This window comes from Corvus cornix, chromosome 12 (genome assembly GCF_000738735.6).
Source record: "Corvus cornix cornix isolate S_Up_H32 chromosome 12, ASM73873v5, whole genome shotgun sequence".
Taxonomy (NCBI): domain Eukaryota; kingdom Metazoa; phylum Chordata; class Aves; order Passeriformes; family Corvidae; genus Corvus; species Corvus cornix.
This window is the reverse complement of record NC_046342.1, coordinates 13,320,619-13,337,365: the sequence shown is the minus strand read 5'-3', so window position 1 is coordinate 13,337,365 and position 16,747 is coordinate 13,320,619. Positions and strand designations below refer to the sequence as shown.

The 16,747-nt window shown below is 42.9% G+C and overlaps 1 protein-coding gene and 1 long non-coding RNA gene across 3 annotated transcripts in view; one reads left to right on the top strand and one right to left on the bottom strand.

The window, feature by feature from the left end:
* PTPRG (protein tyrosine phosphatase receptor type G) overlaps positions 1–16,747 on the bottom strand; it is a 403,292-nt gene that overhangs the window by 59,137 nt on the left and 327,408 nt on the right. For both annotated transcript variants that reach the window (XM_039558715.1, XM_039558716.1), the window contains 2 exons: positions 14,480–15,272; positions 7,650–7,782 (listed from right to left, as the gene is read on the bottom strand). In XM_039558715.1, coding sequence (XP_039414649.1) covers positions 7,650–7,782; positions 14,480–15,272 — 926 coding nt within the window. The remainder of the gene's footprint in view (positions 1–7,649; positions 7,783–14,479; positions 15,273–16,747) is intronic.
* On the top strand, positions 16,020–16,702 carry LOC109143354. Its single transcript, XR_002043468.2, has 2 exons — positions 16,020–16,409; positions 16,540–16,702. It is a non-coding gene; the product is annotated as an uncharacterized LOC109143354 (long non-coding RNA).

Below are 16,747 nucleotides of genomic sequence, written 5' to 3'. Positions count from 1 at the left end.
TGATGTCTTGATTCAACAACCTTGGGCGCTTGCTCCCAGGGTCTTTGCCCTTGGCACCAGGGATGGCCTCATGCTGGCACTCCCTACTGCCTACAAGGCAGCATTGACACATGCAATACACGTGGTGCCTTAGGTAACACAAAACAGGGCAACAAACCTCAGCTACACCAACCCCTTCTCCTCTGTTTTGTTTTTAAACCTGAAACAATTGTTGTACTCAAGTCTCCCCTACTCTTAGGCTCCCTACTGTAGGAGAACAGATGGAACAAAACTCCAAGCAGATTTTTTTCCACAAACCTGTGGGTCTCCTGATGCAGTACCAGCCTTTGCATTTTCTCTCCTGTCCATCTGTATCTACCTTTCCTTCTCCCTCTAAAGCCAGCTCCCTCCCTTGCTCCTCCTCCCAACTCTCAGATGTGCTCTTTTATCAGCTTCACATTATTCACTTTAAAAATGATGCATTTACACTGTGTCTTTCAGACTTCTAGCCTGTGATTTACAGGACAATTTATCACACTGTACCATCCCTCCTCTTCTCTCATGCTTCCATGTGTGCTTTAAAGCTGGCACTGCAGAGCTGTGGAGAACAGGCCTGGAAGCTCCCGTGTGGGATCAGACTCATTTCGTGCTCCTGAATGGAGCTTCTTAATCTTGTCTGAAACCTAGAAATTATGGAAATTCTGTATTTGCTTTTTATTTACAGGACAGCTGAGAGGAGAACACTGATTCATGAAATTCAGATGAAGGCTTGCCACGTGGGGCACAGGAAGAAGCTGGCTTCAAATATCTGGCAAGAACAAACTCAATCCTGCAATTAAATACTCTTGAGAACCCATTTAAGATGATCCAGGTTCTTCAGTCATGTGGACTCAAATTTACAATGGCAAAATCTGTTGTAGCTGGTAGAAGTTACTCAGGAGTCACTCTGTTAACACCAATGGGATGGCTCAGGTTTAAACCTGAAGCAAAATCTAGACAATCCTATTTCCTTAAAATGGGACATTCCTGGGTCAGAATGTTCTTATTGATTTTGGTCCTGATGCTCTATAATCAGAATTAAAAGTACTATTTTCTGAGCTTTGCCAATATCCTGATAGTTCTGGAAATCACCACTGATCTGCATTTAAGCTTGGCAAATACCTGTTTCCTTTCTCAAGACAAAATATGTCGGTTTGTAAAGTGGCAAGTCACTATTGGCCTCACCAGAAAGGAAATGGGATCTTGCAGAATTCTGTTTCACGGCAAAAAATTAAACCTAATGTTAATTAAAAAAGAGTAAAAGTAACAGGCATATAAGGAGAGAACATGCCCCTTTCCACAGTCAAGCTCTTAACAGATCATCCAGAATGCTTAAAAAGCAACTCTCCATCTGCAAATCTCTCTCTTTTTTGTCTAATGAGCCTGAGTTAGTCTGTTCAAAGGCCCAAATGGGCATCTCGGAGCCAATTCAGCAGCAGGGGGTCTGTTACGACAACAACTGACAACTCCTGTGATTTCTGAAAGGCCCTAAAGTAGCCATTTGGGAAATGGTTATGGACCAAGAAGTTGGGGAGGGACGGTTGCAGGTGTATGTCCTGGGTTCCCCTGCCTCAGCCCTGCCCACACGGAGCCAGCCCCATGACCCACCAGCCTTGGCAACAGGTGGGCTCAGCTCTGCTGCAGGAGGAGACGATAAAACCCCTTGAGCCAACACCACGAAGCACAGCAAGCAGCACACTCTGGTTTGGTCTTGGGATCTACCTGTGGGCTCTGTCCCTTGCCCCAGGCTGTCCTGCTGGATGAAACAGCACAGATGCTGCCAGAGAAGTTTTCATATTGATTTTCCTCATAAAGGAAGAATGATGAGCACTGAAGTATGGTACCAACAGCCAGAACAAGCAACCAGCGGCTGCCCTGAGCATCCGGCTTGAAAGCGAGGGCCTGATGTCAGCACAAAGGATGAGCCTGGGTCCCAGAGTGGGAGAAGAGGGAGCTGATCACAGGCTTGCTCCCTTTTAATGGAAACAAGCAGCATTTTGACATACTGAACACAGAAGGGTCCAAGATTCAGTACCTTTACCTCTGGAACTGGCAAAATCACACACAACCTGGATCTTCTGCAATAAGAGCTGAAGTGCTTTTCCTGCTGTCTCAGTTTTGGAGACAAAACTTCAGGAGGAAACACTCCAGAATGAGTGTCTCTTCCAAAGGGAAAAGGGCCTCCCCTTTTCCTCCACCAATAAGACAAGTGGGTCACAGCAAGTGAAAGTGGGAAAAACCAAACTGTTTATTAACACCAAACAAACGAGGGTAGAACAAAAAAACCCCTCAAAATACAACAAATTCCCGGAGAGGGAACAGACACACGGCTCGGACCAGCGGGGCCGCCCCTGCAGGCTCCCCGGACGGGCGAGGAGGGAAGGGAGGCAGTGAGGCAAAGGGAAGGAAAAGGAAGAAAAGAAAAACCAACAGAACCTTTTCCCAGCTAGCCGGAACACAAAAGAAACCCAAAAAAAGCAGCACAGCGCTCCCAGCGCCCTCCCTGCCGAGCCCCAGAGCCCCCGAGCCGCTGGGCCCGGCCGTTAAACGGCCCCGCACTCGGCCCCGCGGCCCCGGCCCCGGGCCCATCGCAAAGGCACAGCGGCCTCGGGCATTGAGCGGACGGTCAAGGAATAAAGCGGCTTCATTGCATCACCCCAGGACACCTGCATTGCCTGGGTTGAGAGTGGGAGATCAGAGGACTCCAAATCAGGCTAGGCTGCATCCCACTTACCAGACAGTGATCTGCCCTGTACCCATCCCTCATCTTATGAGACCAGATGTGGCTATTCCCAGAGGAAAACAAAGGCATGCCTTGTTCATTATGAGCAAGGCACAGCTGGACACTAAAAAAGCTGTAAGAAGTTTCAGGTATGACACTCACCTCCACGTTTTCCCTCATCTCCCTGGGGTGTTGCCTGTCTCCAGGCTTAGGGAAGTCTCTTGCCCTTGTCAGTTCTCCTCACTGTCTGTGGTGACACAAGCTCTGGGGCACTGCCATCCCCAAGATGAGCGCAAGCGCCTGGATGTGCTCCTCAAGCATCACCAAGGACAGTGTTGGAGCGAGCATCCCCATCCACCTTTCTCATTCCTCCCCCATGCTGCTCCCTCAGTTATGCTAGTACAGCTCTGTCCTGTTACTGCATGGACCAGACTAGGAGCTAATCTGGTTTAAATCAGGACATGAAAACGCCTCTTTTTTTTTTTTTTTTTTTTAAACATAGATTATTTTGCAATCCAGCTCCTCACATGGTTGTACAAACATCTGCAATGGGGTCACAGAGGGCAGAACAAGGGCAGGGAGAGGACCCTGCCTGAACTGCTGCTGCTGAAATAAATACTCATGCAACTGCACCCGAGACATTCTTAAAATTAACACCCAGGGTCTCAGAAAGTGTTACCACTCGGCGTCCTCCAGGGGGTGAGGAAATGAGCAGAATCACCAACATTTTAGAGTATGCTGAAAGCTTTTATCATTCTAAGCAAACAATTTTACAGTGGTCTGTAAATTTGCAATGTTCCTTTTCCAATCAGTATAGTAGATGAGCAACACATTGTAAACTCATAAAATAAAACCTAGAAATAGGTTCAAATAACGATTTCAGCACTTTTTACAACCTGGTACAGGCAGAAGTTATTCTTTTTTCTCTCAATTAAGTTTTAACACTCTCTTAGCTAAGGAGCTGTGCAAGCTCCTCAGAATCTAACACCAAAAGGTAGTTTTCCAAGGCAGGATTATTAGACATGGTAAATATGAGGGTTCTTTACGTTGCAGCTTTCGTTTCTATATTACAAATTGATTTAGAAATACAGCTGACCAACCTTCTTCAGTTCTATTGCACCAGTGTCAGAACTCAGATGCTGAAATATTGAACACCTGAGCTTGCTCTCAGTGAGATCTTTGCCACTAAGTTCAACAACAATCCTCTCAACCTGTAAATGACTTGGCTGGAGGTCACACAGAAATCAGTGACCAAGGCAGAAAAAAGAACACATCTCCTGGTGCTCAGTGTAATTTCTTGTGCACAGAAAGGCACTGCCAGAGCAGTACAAGGCTCTGTCATAGGACTTGTCCCAAGGATTCTGTTCAATTTGACAGGATGCTTAATAAAACCTAAGAAACCGCTAATGTCTACTAAATTCTATAGGGTTTTGCCTAAGGAAAATTAAAGACATCTTTTTCCCAAGCTGTCTCATATATGCACACAACTCCAAAACAAGCCATACAAGCTTGCTTGCTTTTTGAAAGGCAGCAGCTGTGTTGTTCCAAGAATCCCCCCTGAATGTAAACGTATTAGCACTGTATAAACAGCTTGATTTAATAAGAAATGCAGTACAATATTCCCACTTTGTCTTTGGGATCACGATGTTGATAGTGGCAATAATTCAAGGTGAATTATGGTATATGTTCAAAAGAAAGAAAAAGAAAACTCTCCAGCTATAGTCGTGAATGAATTTCTTCCTCTTAGCTGAAAATGAGAAATGGCTATAATTTAGTACCCATTTAAAAGTTGCTGTTGGCTAAACTCTAAAATCTTAATTGCTTATTAATATTCTCTGCTTATTTTTTCCCTTTGAATCCACAGTTTACAGGACTGTAGTGTCTAGATTAAAAATCAGAATGGAAAAAAAACCAGCGGAAGGTTACCACACCCTCCTAAAATACATTCCCCCCAAATTACAGAATTTACTGTGTATCAAAGTATTTCAGTTGATTTCAGTCACCCTCCTGCACCTCTGTGAAGATGAAAGTGACACTGACCTTGGGTTTACCCTCAAGTGTCAATACTCAGGACTTTTTCAATTTGCTACAGAATATAGTGGAAGTTCCAGAAAAGACAAGTTTCAAGCCATACTATAGCTCAGCATACTATAGGAACTCGTTGCAAAAAACTGAAGTCACACTCAATCCCTAAATAGTTTGGAGGTCACTACCAAACACACTTTGCAGTTCTCAGAGCTCGTAGCAAAGGCTGTGAGAGTAACAGTGGCAAAGACTGCAGACAATCCAAGTCAGATTTTAAACTGACCTTGAAGATCTGCAGATGGATCTCATGATACTGAGTCTGGGTATAAAATCACAGATGCAAAACAAATGCCCAGAAATGCAAAAATAATGTATTTGGGAAACAGCACCTCACCCCGCCCACGTTTTATGGGCTCTAGATGAGCTAGCAGTGCTCCAGTGAAGGTCCTAAAATCCCAGTGTACAGTTTTCAGGAATATTTAGTTGTTGTCCGTACAGCACACAATTTCAGGAACCAGTATGAAAGGAAAGAAAGCAGACAAAGAAGCACCACTGTGCCACTGCAGAAGTGAATGGTGAATCCGTATGGTGAGTAAAACAAGGATCTGGTCTCCTCACCTTTTCTGTCTGCTAAGACTCAAATTCTCAACTTGATGCTAAAAGAAATCAGTTTAAGCACTAGAAGTCTTGGGAGCAACAGTCCCCTTCATCATGCCCATGACAGCTCACGGATCAGCCAGGCCAGCTTTTCCTCAAGAGGAATCAAAGATACACAGAAGCAAATTGAAACTACAGCATCATTGTCCCTCCTGCCCAGGGAGCCCAACTACCAATAGGGCCCAGTGGATATCATGGCTCATGGTCACCCTGTGATTGTACTCTCCTCATTCTTCTGGGATAAAAAGCAGTACAATTTTTGCAGCTTCATTATGCTGACCTAGTTTACCTTCCACTCTACCAACTTAAAATCACACAGCCCTCTATGTGCAGCAGTGCCATTAAAAGTGCCGAATCCAGGAAACTTTAGTAGAAAGGTAATTCAGAGCTCTTCTTGCCTGCAAGTTCCCATCCCTTTTCGTTACTGAGATGGCCACCACACGGACAAGATGGAAGTGACCCTTTCTCTAGAACATTAGTCATATTCTTTCACCATTTGTCCAGGATTCACATGAAAGAGGAACTGAGAACAGCAAATTACCTCTGCAAATAAGTGAGTCTTGTTCAGAAATGGCACAGATCATTTCCAAATATATTCAGTTACAAGGAGTCTCTAAAACACAGCATGGAAGCTCAACAGATGGAAAAAGAAAATCTTCATCAAACAATGATTGTTTTTATCACTCTCCTTTTCAAATAAAGGGAACAGAAAATGAAGCTTCCTTACAAGAAGTCTTCTTCACAAAACTTATTTCTTTGCTGTATCGTGGAATGAGCCACAAAGAGACCAAACAAAGTTAATGCTTTGCCAAACCTTCACAAGCAACTTCTCTCACTCCTTATTTTGGTCCCTGGATAATAGGGCACTGATGCAATGGAAACAAGCAGAAGGCTTCTCTCTGCTTCATTGTTCCGCTTATGTCACCTCTGGTCTCAAATCATCTAATCCCACAAGTGCTCAAAAATGCAAAAGCAAAAATATCATTTGTTTTATCCTCAAAATGCATTGCCAAAGGGCAACTTACATCTCTTAGGGATAAATACTACTAATCCCTCATCCCAGTGTTTTGAGATATGCCATATCCTTCCAGGACTTGCCTGGTGTGAATGTGACCAAGTTTAGTACTTCAGATAAAGACAATGTATACTGAAAAACAGGACAATACAACGGGATCTTTAGAACCTTTCCAATTTCAGCTTTTGTGCATATACTACTGCAATTTTATTCACTGTCTTACTGCAATGATGTTAATTACTTACAAATGTTAATGGAAATTATTTTCACAAGACTATTGCCATCTACTTATTAATTCTTTCAAATGTTCTCAGCCTCAACAATTGGGCCAATTAATGGTCAGCAAAATGGGTGTACTGAAAAATAGCTTGGTATTTTTTTAATGGATTCTGCAAATATAATGATCAATGGGCTGATATTTCTCATCAAAGCTACTTTCCTCAGTCCCATCTAATCAGATTTTGAAATAATTCCTAAATACCTTGTATGTGGCTTATCCCCGGTTAATTTTAACTTCCAGACAAATGAGGTGCCTCTGGGTTCTGGTTCTGACACAAGCAGGTGCTGCAGGTTTTAGTTTAAATCAAATGGAGCGGGATTTGTTGATGTTAATCCTGATGTCCCACCAATGAACCAATGTCCACTGGTGTGAATGACAGTGTCTCTTTGTAAGAGGCAATCTTTACTTTCAAGACCTTGCAGGATACACTTCTGAACTCTTCACCAATGTTAAAGAACCCTGACTCAGAGCATTGCTGTGGAATGTGAAACAAGCTTACTCCACTTTCTTGAAGTACAGTCAAAGGAAGGAAAGAACTTAAGATTACACAGGAGGTTTGTGGCAAAGACACCCGTGAAACCAACGCGAGTCTCACTGGGATTTTCTCTCACAACCACCCTTCCTGAAGGCCAAGACAAAGATAATTTTTTATAGCTACTTCAGAGGGACTAATTGTGAAAATATTTCTCACCATTACAGCTGGCTCTACCATTGGTAGAGCTCTACCAAGCTCATTTTCATGACACAAAAATCAGTATTTAAGACAGGTGAATACTTAACAAACAAAGCTGTTCTAGCACCCAGAGAACTATCTAATGCATCTAACACTGTAACTTCTAATAAAATAAAAAAACACAGGACCACATTAAAAACACTATCTGAAATGTCTTTCAAATCCTAATCAGTTTCCACTGATAAGGAAACAGGCTCACCTCCAGTAGACAAGCACAGCGATGAGAAGAATGAGGCACACGAAGGTCAGTGCTGAGACCACAATGAGTGGGATGATCCATTCCATTTTACCAGGAGAAGGTCTCGTGGCCATGCTGGAGCTGTTCTTGCCAGCTGTGTACATGTAAACACATAACAAAACCAATCATTGGGTGGAAAAAAGAACTACTGTACAGAAAAATGTGTAAACAAAACAAACAGCTTATCCCTTTTACATGCTATGAGTAAACTGAGCAGAGATCCTCTAACTGCAGGGTGGGACTCCATTTTCTCCAGTCTGAGACATGAGAGCACAGAAGTATGGTGTTTACTGCCACATATGGCTTGGATTTTACTACTGCCTGTAGTTACAGTCTCATAGACACTTTTAGGACTCTTTCATGCAAGTACCTATTATCAGATGTGGAGTACCCCACTGAGCCAATTCACCAGGGCAACTGAGTAAATGCTGTGCTCTGTCATCAGTATTTGTAGATAAACGCACTCTGTTTCTCAACGGTGCAGGACAGCCCTGTTTGCAAAGCTCAGTGTAATACTTCGCTTCAGAAATAAATCTCTTGGTAACTATCTTAAAATAAAAAATCCTCAACATGTTGGGTGTCATGTCACATCATTTGCAGAATTGTCACAATCTGGTGGGTTACTGCATACAAAAGCACATTTTAGCATATGGATTGTCAAGATGGGTGGATGAATGAATGGATAGGATGTGTTGTAACCAACAGAAGAAATCATTATTCCACAGTTTTTGAACAAAATTAAAGTTCGTCAATACCCTGAGATCTGGCTGAGTTAACTCCACTTTTTGCATGACATCTCATTAAAATTGTATCATATATAAGGTGAGTATCTGGAAGTTCGGCACGTACTGGAGCCAATGAGTATAGAAACTGCACCAGTGTATTTCAAAAGACACCTAATTTGTGCAAATTCATGTAGACTTGATAAATAAATTGATTTAGACAGAATGATAAAAGAAAAATGCAGAAGCAGATTCCACATCTTATTAATGTTTCCTAACAAACAGGCAGTGGTTGATCAATACCTGTCAACAGGACGTAATGGGAAAGGATTAGTATAAACAGCTTCAGATTTCAATGAGGATTGAAATACGCATACTTGACTTCGAAGCCTGTGTGAGTCTTTCCTTACCAACATGCTTCCTTGCCCTCGTTCAGTATTGTATTATCACCTGAAACTGCTGCAAATCCTACCAGAAGAACGGAATTGCCTTTTCACCATAGGCAGGCAAAATACAGATAATTGGAAGTCACCAGATGTCACATAATATGAAGTCATACTCTATTTTAATAGCATTTAGATTATACTACTCTGTAGGCAGGAGTAAAATTCAACTAAAGTGGAAGTAAAGGTTAATTGTAAATGCTTTTGCCTGACCGCTGAAAACAGAGCAAGGCTGCAGGCTGCTGCAAGCCCAGCAAGAAATCTTCCTAGTTTTGAGAACTAGGCTGATAGAGGTAATGCCCTTTAGCAAGCAGCCTAAATGAGGGGCTAATCAGAGGGATGTTTGGGGGAAGTGAGCATGAACTTTGATTGAACATCTTTGATTTCCTTGACTAGCAAAGAATAAGGAAAAGAGCAACTCCCAAATTAGAGCAAAGGCTTATTCTCTGTATCTGCCAAACTTACAAAATGCTAAGTCTTGAGGCATCAGTTATTACCAGTGCATTTCAAATAATTTAAGAGCATGAAAAAAGTAAGCCTGTGAGGTGTTACTAATCAGAATGGTAAAAGGGACAAAGAAAAAAACACATGATGTAATAAAACTTAGTAAGAGAGCCAAATAGTCCCACCACCTTATATCCATTAGGGTGTTGCTTCAGTTCTCTCCAATGACAGTATTCTGTTTAGTTTCACCTCCACATCTTTCAACACAAAACCATATGTTTCTGTTTGCATGGGAAGAAAATTCAATTCCATTGTAAGCAAAGCATGGGCTGGAGTCCCAATGCGCACTATTAAATTCTGCAGTGCTCACAATGCTCCTCTTAGTCAGTCTAGTGTGGAGAACACACTTATCTGCCCCTGACAACTCCCTGTACCACAGACACGAGGAGAAGAAAGTGCTCAGTATGCTGAGTGCCAGAATATCAAATGCTATTCCCTAATGATGATGGCTGGCCCCGAAATTCCAGTTGGGAACGGCCAAGCAGTGATGTGCTTCAGGAGAAAAGATATAGTTCCTGTGCTGGCTTTGAAGAAAAAGTCTAAGGTGTTTCCCACTGTTTAAGTAATGTGTTGTGAGAGTTTAAACAAACCAGTGCCAATAAATATTGTACTAGCATGGCAACTGGGGCCAGAGGTAGAGCAGTGCAGCTGGAGAGCTGGTGTCTGTCTTGAGTGTCATGGCAGAAAAGCCTAATAAAAGCCAGCATGCTGGATAACTTGGAAAAAGATTAAATGAAAACACACACACAAAAAAGGACAGATCTGGGCCTCTATAGTTTCCTGTTCTCCTATATAACAAAATAGTATGAAATAAAAAAATAGTCACCATTTTATTCTTTTCCAAAGCAAGAATGTCAAGTCCTGGTAGTGTCAAGAGCATATCCTTGTAACAGTGCCCACCATAAGCTGAACTTGGTGGAGGATGGGGAAGCTTAGAAAACAGACTAGGAAACTCCATTTTTGCTAAGAAATGTAAGCAGTTTCCAGTGGCATATGCCTTTGTTGAATTAATTCAGTTTGCCTTTTACTGGCTTGGAATTCATCCCAGTAGGAAGGAATAAAAATTATTACAGCATATCTGTTTCAGGAGATCCCACAAGATACAAGCCCTGGCACTACTAAATCTACTCCTGCATCTGGAAAAATATGTAACTTCTGTGAACCACCCATTTAGCAGTTCCACCCAGGCACTGGATGGATGAGCCCTGGCTCAGGGAGTATTGGATGGCACTGGGCAGCCAGGGATTCTCTGGCAGTGCAGTTCTTGTGCAAAGGTCAAGGTAAGAAAGAGGCATCTACAGTTTGTGAAATGTGCTTTTTTTGGTGTGTATTCTTGGTAATTGGTTCCTGAGAAAAGAAGCATGTTTATTTCCCTTAAGTAACACTGCTTGCTATAATAAGCAACCATAGGTGTACTATATAACCTATCTACTTTTATCATTCCTTGCCATTGCACAAATTGTCAGGACAAAGTTCTGTTTGTTGTACCATTTCAGATACCATTAACCAAAGAAAAGCCCTGCTGCTGAACTGCCTCAGACCACACGGTCTCCTAAGAGAAAGTCAAAGAGCTTACCTTTCCCTTGAGTAAATGAAGTTACGAACTTATACAAAGGTCTTAATTAATTCTGGAAAATAATACTGGCCATATTATTAAATGATGAGAAGGCAAACCCATGTTTCTTAAAGAATTATTACATTTGATACAAGCCTGTGTCATTGTGCAGCTATTATCCCCTATTTCTTTAAGGCAGTCCTGCAGTAGTCACACTTACAGGCTGTGCACTACTAAGCATGGCTTTTCACTGCTCTGTAACAGATGCCAAACATATTTAATCCTATATCTGAAATTCATAGTTTGCAGGTATTAAATAATTCAATTCTTTTATTTTCAAGCCATTCTGCTGTTTGCTCCTGTAAGTTGCCATGCACATCTCTGAAGATATTTAAAAGCTGTCTGGACACAATCCTGATTAAAGTGCTCTAGGGAACCCTTCTAGAGCAAGGAGGCTAGACTAGCTGACTCCAGTGGTCCTTCCCAACCTTACAAACTCTGTGATTCTGTGTGAAAATGGCTGAAGTGCTACACGAAAATGCAGCTTAATAATCCTTGCTGTGGATGGAGAAGAATTACACAGATGTTTAATTATGCTAATGAGGTTATCCCTAAAAGGCTTTTGTAACCTTAGACCTGGCAAAGACTACTCTAAAACCCAATACTCAGTCTTTGTTAAAAGCATACATCACACTTGAAATTTAACCTGCACATCATGATCTCTCTGTCTCTACAAAGCCCTCTCGTGAGAGGAACTCAGCAGAGGTGGGTGAGCACTGAGGGATAGCAGGATCTGGCTGAAATTTGGATGAAGAGCCAAACCCACCTCTCTGTCCTCAGTCCCAGCTCACCACTCAGGCAAAAGCCCCAACCCCACAGCTATTACTTTGCTTACAACAGCCCAGTTAACTCCAGTAAAAAACAAAGGATCTGTTTAATTGTCTGGCACAACCAACCAAAATTCTGTGGGATAGTATCTGCTTTAGCCTGATTAAACCGAATCATCCTGGATTTCATCTTTTTCCCTTGCTCCTTTTCTTTCTTTTTCTCCCTCTTTTGGGAGAGTATAATTTAATTGCTGTTTTTCTGATTTTCAGGTTTCAGAGCCACAGACAATGCTGAGCAGCTGTGTGTGTAACAGTTGCAGATCAAAGGTACAATTAGTCTAATGTGGGCACCAAAACAGAGAAAGGATGATCAGGAAAATGAAAGAGGAGAATGCAAGCAAGCATTCGGTGACAGAAGAAAATCATTAGCACTGGCCAATACCACAGACAAGAAGAGGCCAATGCCATTTGGAAAATAATGACATGGCCTCAGGAGAGGTGTGTGTGTGTGTATGTACGTGTGAAATAAGCACTTAAAGAAAATGAGCCTTGCTGTACTAATTGGCCTCGCACTTTCCCTGTAATTTCTCAGGAGTTGCCTGTTCTCCTCTAATCATGCACTCTCATGAGTACTTCCCCATTCAGTTATCTTCTTACAACTGCTAATTTAATGCTACATAATTAATTTTATAAATGTATATTGTTATGAAACAATTTTCTACTCTTTAAAATTATTAAACTTTCTACTCACAAAACCATTTTTGAAACCTTGACAGCTTTTTAAAACCTGCTTTTAAAAGATGCAAAAGAGAAAAGATGCAGGGAGAAAACATGCATCCAAAAATGTTTCTGCCCTCACATTGGGACAGAGTAAACTGCAGGGATGCTTTCTGCTCACTTTGGAAGCGGCCTTAACAGTCTTAGCTGTCCTGATGCTCAGGAATCCTTTCAGACACTTCTGGCAATGCCCTCTTGGCTTCAGTTGTCTTGATTTCAGGCTTACCTTGTTATGGAAAACCTTTAAGGCCCTTTCTCATGGGAACAAGTCTTGCTATGGCTGGAGTTTCACTGATCTCAACTCCTGGCATGAGTGAGGTCAGGTCTGTCTTTATGAATTGCAAATTTCCATGTTACTGGGGAGAACAATTAATCTGAAGCAACTAGTTTTAGGCTTTGTGCTAGTCTAATTCACCAGCTTGTGTCTTTCGTAACCTAGATCCAGCCTGAAGAAAAGCCCCTTCTGCATTCCAAAGTGTCTTCTCACAGGGTAGCACTCCCAACAGGCCTCCTTCCTAACACAAAGGTGATTAGGGCAAATGGCATGTTGAAAGCTGCCTGACAGGCATCTCAGACCATATTCAGTGGAAGTACTGGCCTTTGAGGATTTCCAGCTGAGGAGTAAGAAAAATAGCAGTGTATAAAAAAAAAAAATCAGTACAACCTGTTGCAGGTTTCTCAGCTTCTGCATTGTTAATCTGATCTCTAACAGAACAGTTATGATCCACAGCATTACAGACTGGTCAGCATTTCTGTATCAAATGTTATTAAAGATTGGATTTAGCTTTGTTTTTTAAATTGGTTCTGAGCTATAACTGAATGCACAATATCTACATTTTTGTGTTTCTCAATGTAGGGAAAAATAAATATGTAAGGCTTTTTCACACTACTCTAGACAGCTTTGATGGAAAAAGAAAATTATAAAACACTACAGATTAGCAAAACAAACAATAGTAGTAAAAATCCCCAAAAAACAACAAACAAAAAAGCGGACTATCTCATAAATGCTGTGGTAATACACATAATCACTCAAATATACTTGTCTAATAAATAAATAAATCTAAATAAATAAATCTAAAATAAATCCACATGCAGATGCTCCATCTGCTCCTTGCAGTTTTCCTCACCAGTGCCTGGAGCTCCCCAAGCAGAAACACGCAGAACATTCGTCACGGCGCATTGGGAGCACCATGAGGGACCAACTTGCAGAGGCCTGTGCAGCAAACCCCAACCACACCAGGCTTGGTGCACATGCAGATCACCTGGGCAGGCTTCCAAGAGGCTGTATTTGCTGTGTACACACTGTGGAGCTGGTACATACATCCAGAGTTGGAGTGTACAGGAGCACTGGACATTCTCACCAGGACAAACAGAAAATACGTGAACTCTGCCTGGTTAAGATTTTTTTTCCACAGAAAAAACAGAAGGTAATCCTAGTGCAGAAGGTGCCTTGTTTTGGAAGATCAGAGCATGTAGGTTTTGTGTTGAGAAATAAACCAGCAATGATCCTGTATTTGGGAGAATATCTCAAAGCCCAGTCAGGGAAGAATCCTGCAGATAAACTAAATTAGCTAGAAGCACATATAGCAAACTTCCCATGAAATGCCACTTCAGCACAGCAGCCACTCATGCAAATTAATTTCACAGCTATAGTTCATTGCATTCCCCTCCCTATTTTCAAGAAATTCTTGATGGAGTGTGTTGGGGGTTAACATTTTTCCAGATTTTCTCTTCCAATAAGCTACAAGGACCATGAATCAGCTCCAATTAAAGGATATTTTTATTTTCTTTCTGCTTTGCTCCTCCCAGTAACAATTTGTGGGGTTGGGTCCTTTGACAACCTGCCAATCAGATGTAGCCAGCCACCACAAAAATGTATCTACTGGAAGCAGGTAAGGAATTTGGACTGTGTTATTTTCCAACACTTACTCTGGTAAAAATGGTTTCCCCACAGATCACTCACCTGGGTTAATGGTGATGAATTTGTTGTCTGAAGGATATTCCTCTGGAAACCTGTCCATCTTTGGAGGAGGTTTTCTTGTTATCTCTGGTCTTGGGATCTTGCCCAGGTACAGTTCGTTGGTAAATGCTGGTGGCACTTGGGTGGAAGGGAGCAGCTGGGGCTGAGTGTTGGCTTTTGCAAAACTCTCCTTCTCGGCACCTCCAGCCATGGGGGCAACGTTTCGGTTTGGCTCTTCTCCCAATATGGTTTTATTTCCTTCTTCCTCAGCAGTCCTGTTGGGGGAAGCCACAGCCACGCTGGGCTCTGTGCTATTGTGTGCCTCTGAGTCTGCTGTCGCCCTGCTTTTCTCCTTCTTTTCAGCATCCTTTTCTTCCTCTTCCTCATGCTCCCGCTCCCCATCCTCACTTTCACTCTTTTCATCTTTCTCCCCCTCCTCGGCTCCCTCGCCATCCTTTGTCAGTGCCGAGTCCCGTTCCGTCCCTGTGGAGGCGGCAGTGGCCTCAGTGGTGGCCACCACGGCCCGCCCGGCCTGTTTGCTGGGGGCAGCGGCCGTGGGCAGCCGGGTGGGCCACATGCTGCTGGGGAAGGAGGAGATGCCCCCGCCGCTGAAACCCAGCCCTGCCAGCAAGGTGCTGGTCACCACGGAGGCCATGGTGGCCTGGCTGCCACTGGAGGAAGGGCCCATGCCTGTGGCCATGGACACGAAGGAGAAGGGGAGCCCCGAGGAGGTCCAGGTGGAGGAGCCAGAGCTGATGGGAGCCATGTCTGCTGAGGAGGCAGGAGATGCTGTGGGCTTGAGGAGATCACCAGCAGCAGAGGGGAAGAAAACACAGCAGAGAGCATCAGCAGGGGCCCAACATGCCACCTGGAGTCATTCTCTTGCTTTTCCCTCCCTTTTAACACACATGCCATTCTCCTAAAACCAGAGACTCAACACCAGCTGGATGAAAGGCTGAGCCAGGACAGAACAAGCCACAGACCTGCCAGCAAACCAAGAAGAGAGGAAACCTCCTTGCATTCACCACATCATCAGCAAAACCCTCTTTATCCTTATCTTTATTTTACATCGGGACCTTCTCCATCCACATCACCACTGACTTGTGAGTAACATTTCCTCTTGGGGTGAGATTTACTCACAGTGCTTTAATCCTTAGAATACAAGGGGTTTAAAAATACAGTATTATATAAGGGCTGTCCCAAAATAATGGCTGTGCTGCCAACGTGAGCATTCGTGGCCAGTGGGTCTACTCTGACAAGGAACTCTGGCTCTTCCCACGCACATTGTGAGGGCCTCAAAGGATACTATTTTTATTTCCTTAATTTACCCATCAGGATTATTCTCCTAAGGACTGGTGTTGCTGTGAGGCATTGCTCTTGTTAGAAAAGAACTGCAGCATGGCCAGCTGGGCACTCCTGAAGGACTTGGAAAGCATCAGGAGCCCTTCAGCAAGCTACCACCACATCTGCCAGGACCTCCAGGCTGTGACACCCATGTATAGACTCAGTTTTCCACATCCACAGGACTCTCCCTGGCCAACTCTCCCTGGCCAGAGAATGAAAGGCAGGACTGGGACTGCCTGCTTCACTGAGAGGCATCAGGAAATGAACTATGGACTTTGCATCCTGCCAATATTATTCTAATGTCAACCCACTGCGCGCATGAGGGTCTCTGCACACGTGTGTGCTCTGCTGTAAATAAAACCCCTTAGTACACACATAAAGAACTAAACCTTGGTCTATCCATAAAGAACTAGTCCTAAATTACATGTGGAGAAAGAGACTGAAGTGAATTGCCTGAACACAAGGAGTAATTCTGTGGAAGAGCTGAGTCGGCAGTTCCTCTGGACAATCTGACCATTCTCCCACTCTGAATGGCTGAAAAATGTCTCACATTGCTGAATTCATCAGCAGGAGGACATTAGCTGGAAAGGTATGTATCACATGAGGACAAAAAGGGATTAAATAAGTGCTGCTGAACATTGAAAAAAATGTAAAATGTTTATTTTGTAAACTTAAATTTATAACTTAACAGCATTTCTGCATCTCTCTGCAATTCCCAGGTTCAGTCAAGACATGTAGTGGAAATGCTGCAGCAAACCAAGAAAGGCTGCTTTCTCACATTATTTTTGACCAGCTGCAATCACAGAGAACCTGAGATCTCAGAAGAAAACTTGTGCTTTAGAGATTTCAAGCGAAAACTTTAAATAAATATCTAAACTTTCAGATACTTATCACTCTGAATCCCTAAGGCACTGTGAGATTTGCTTT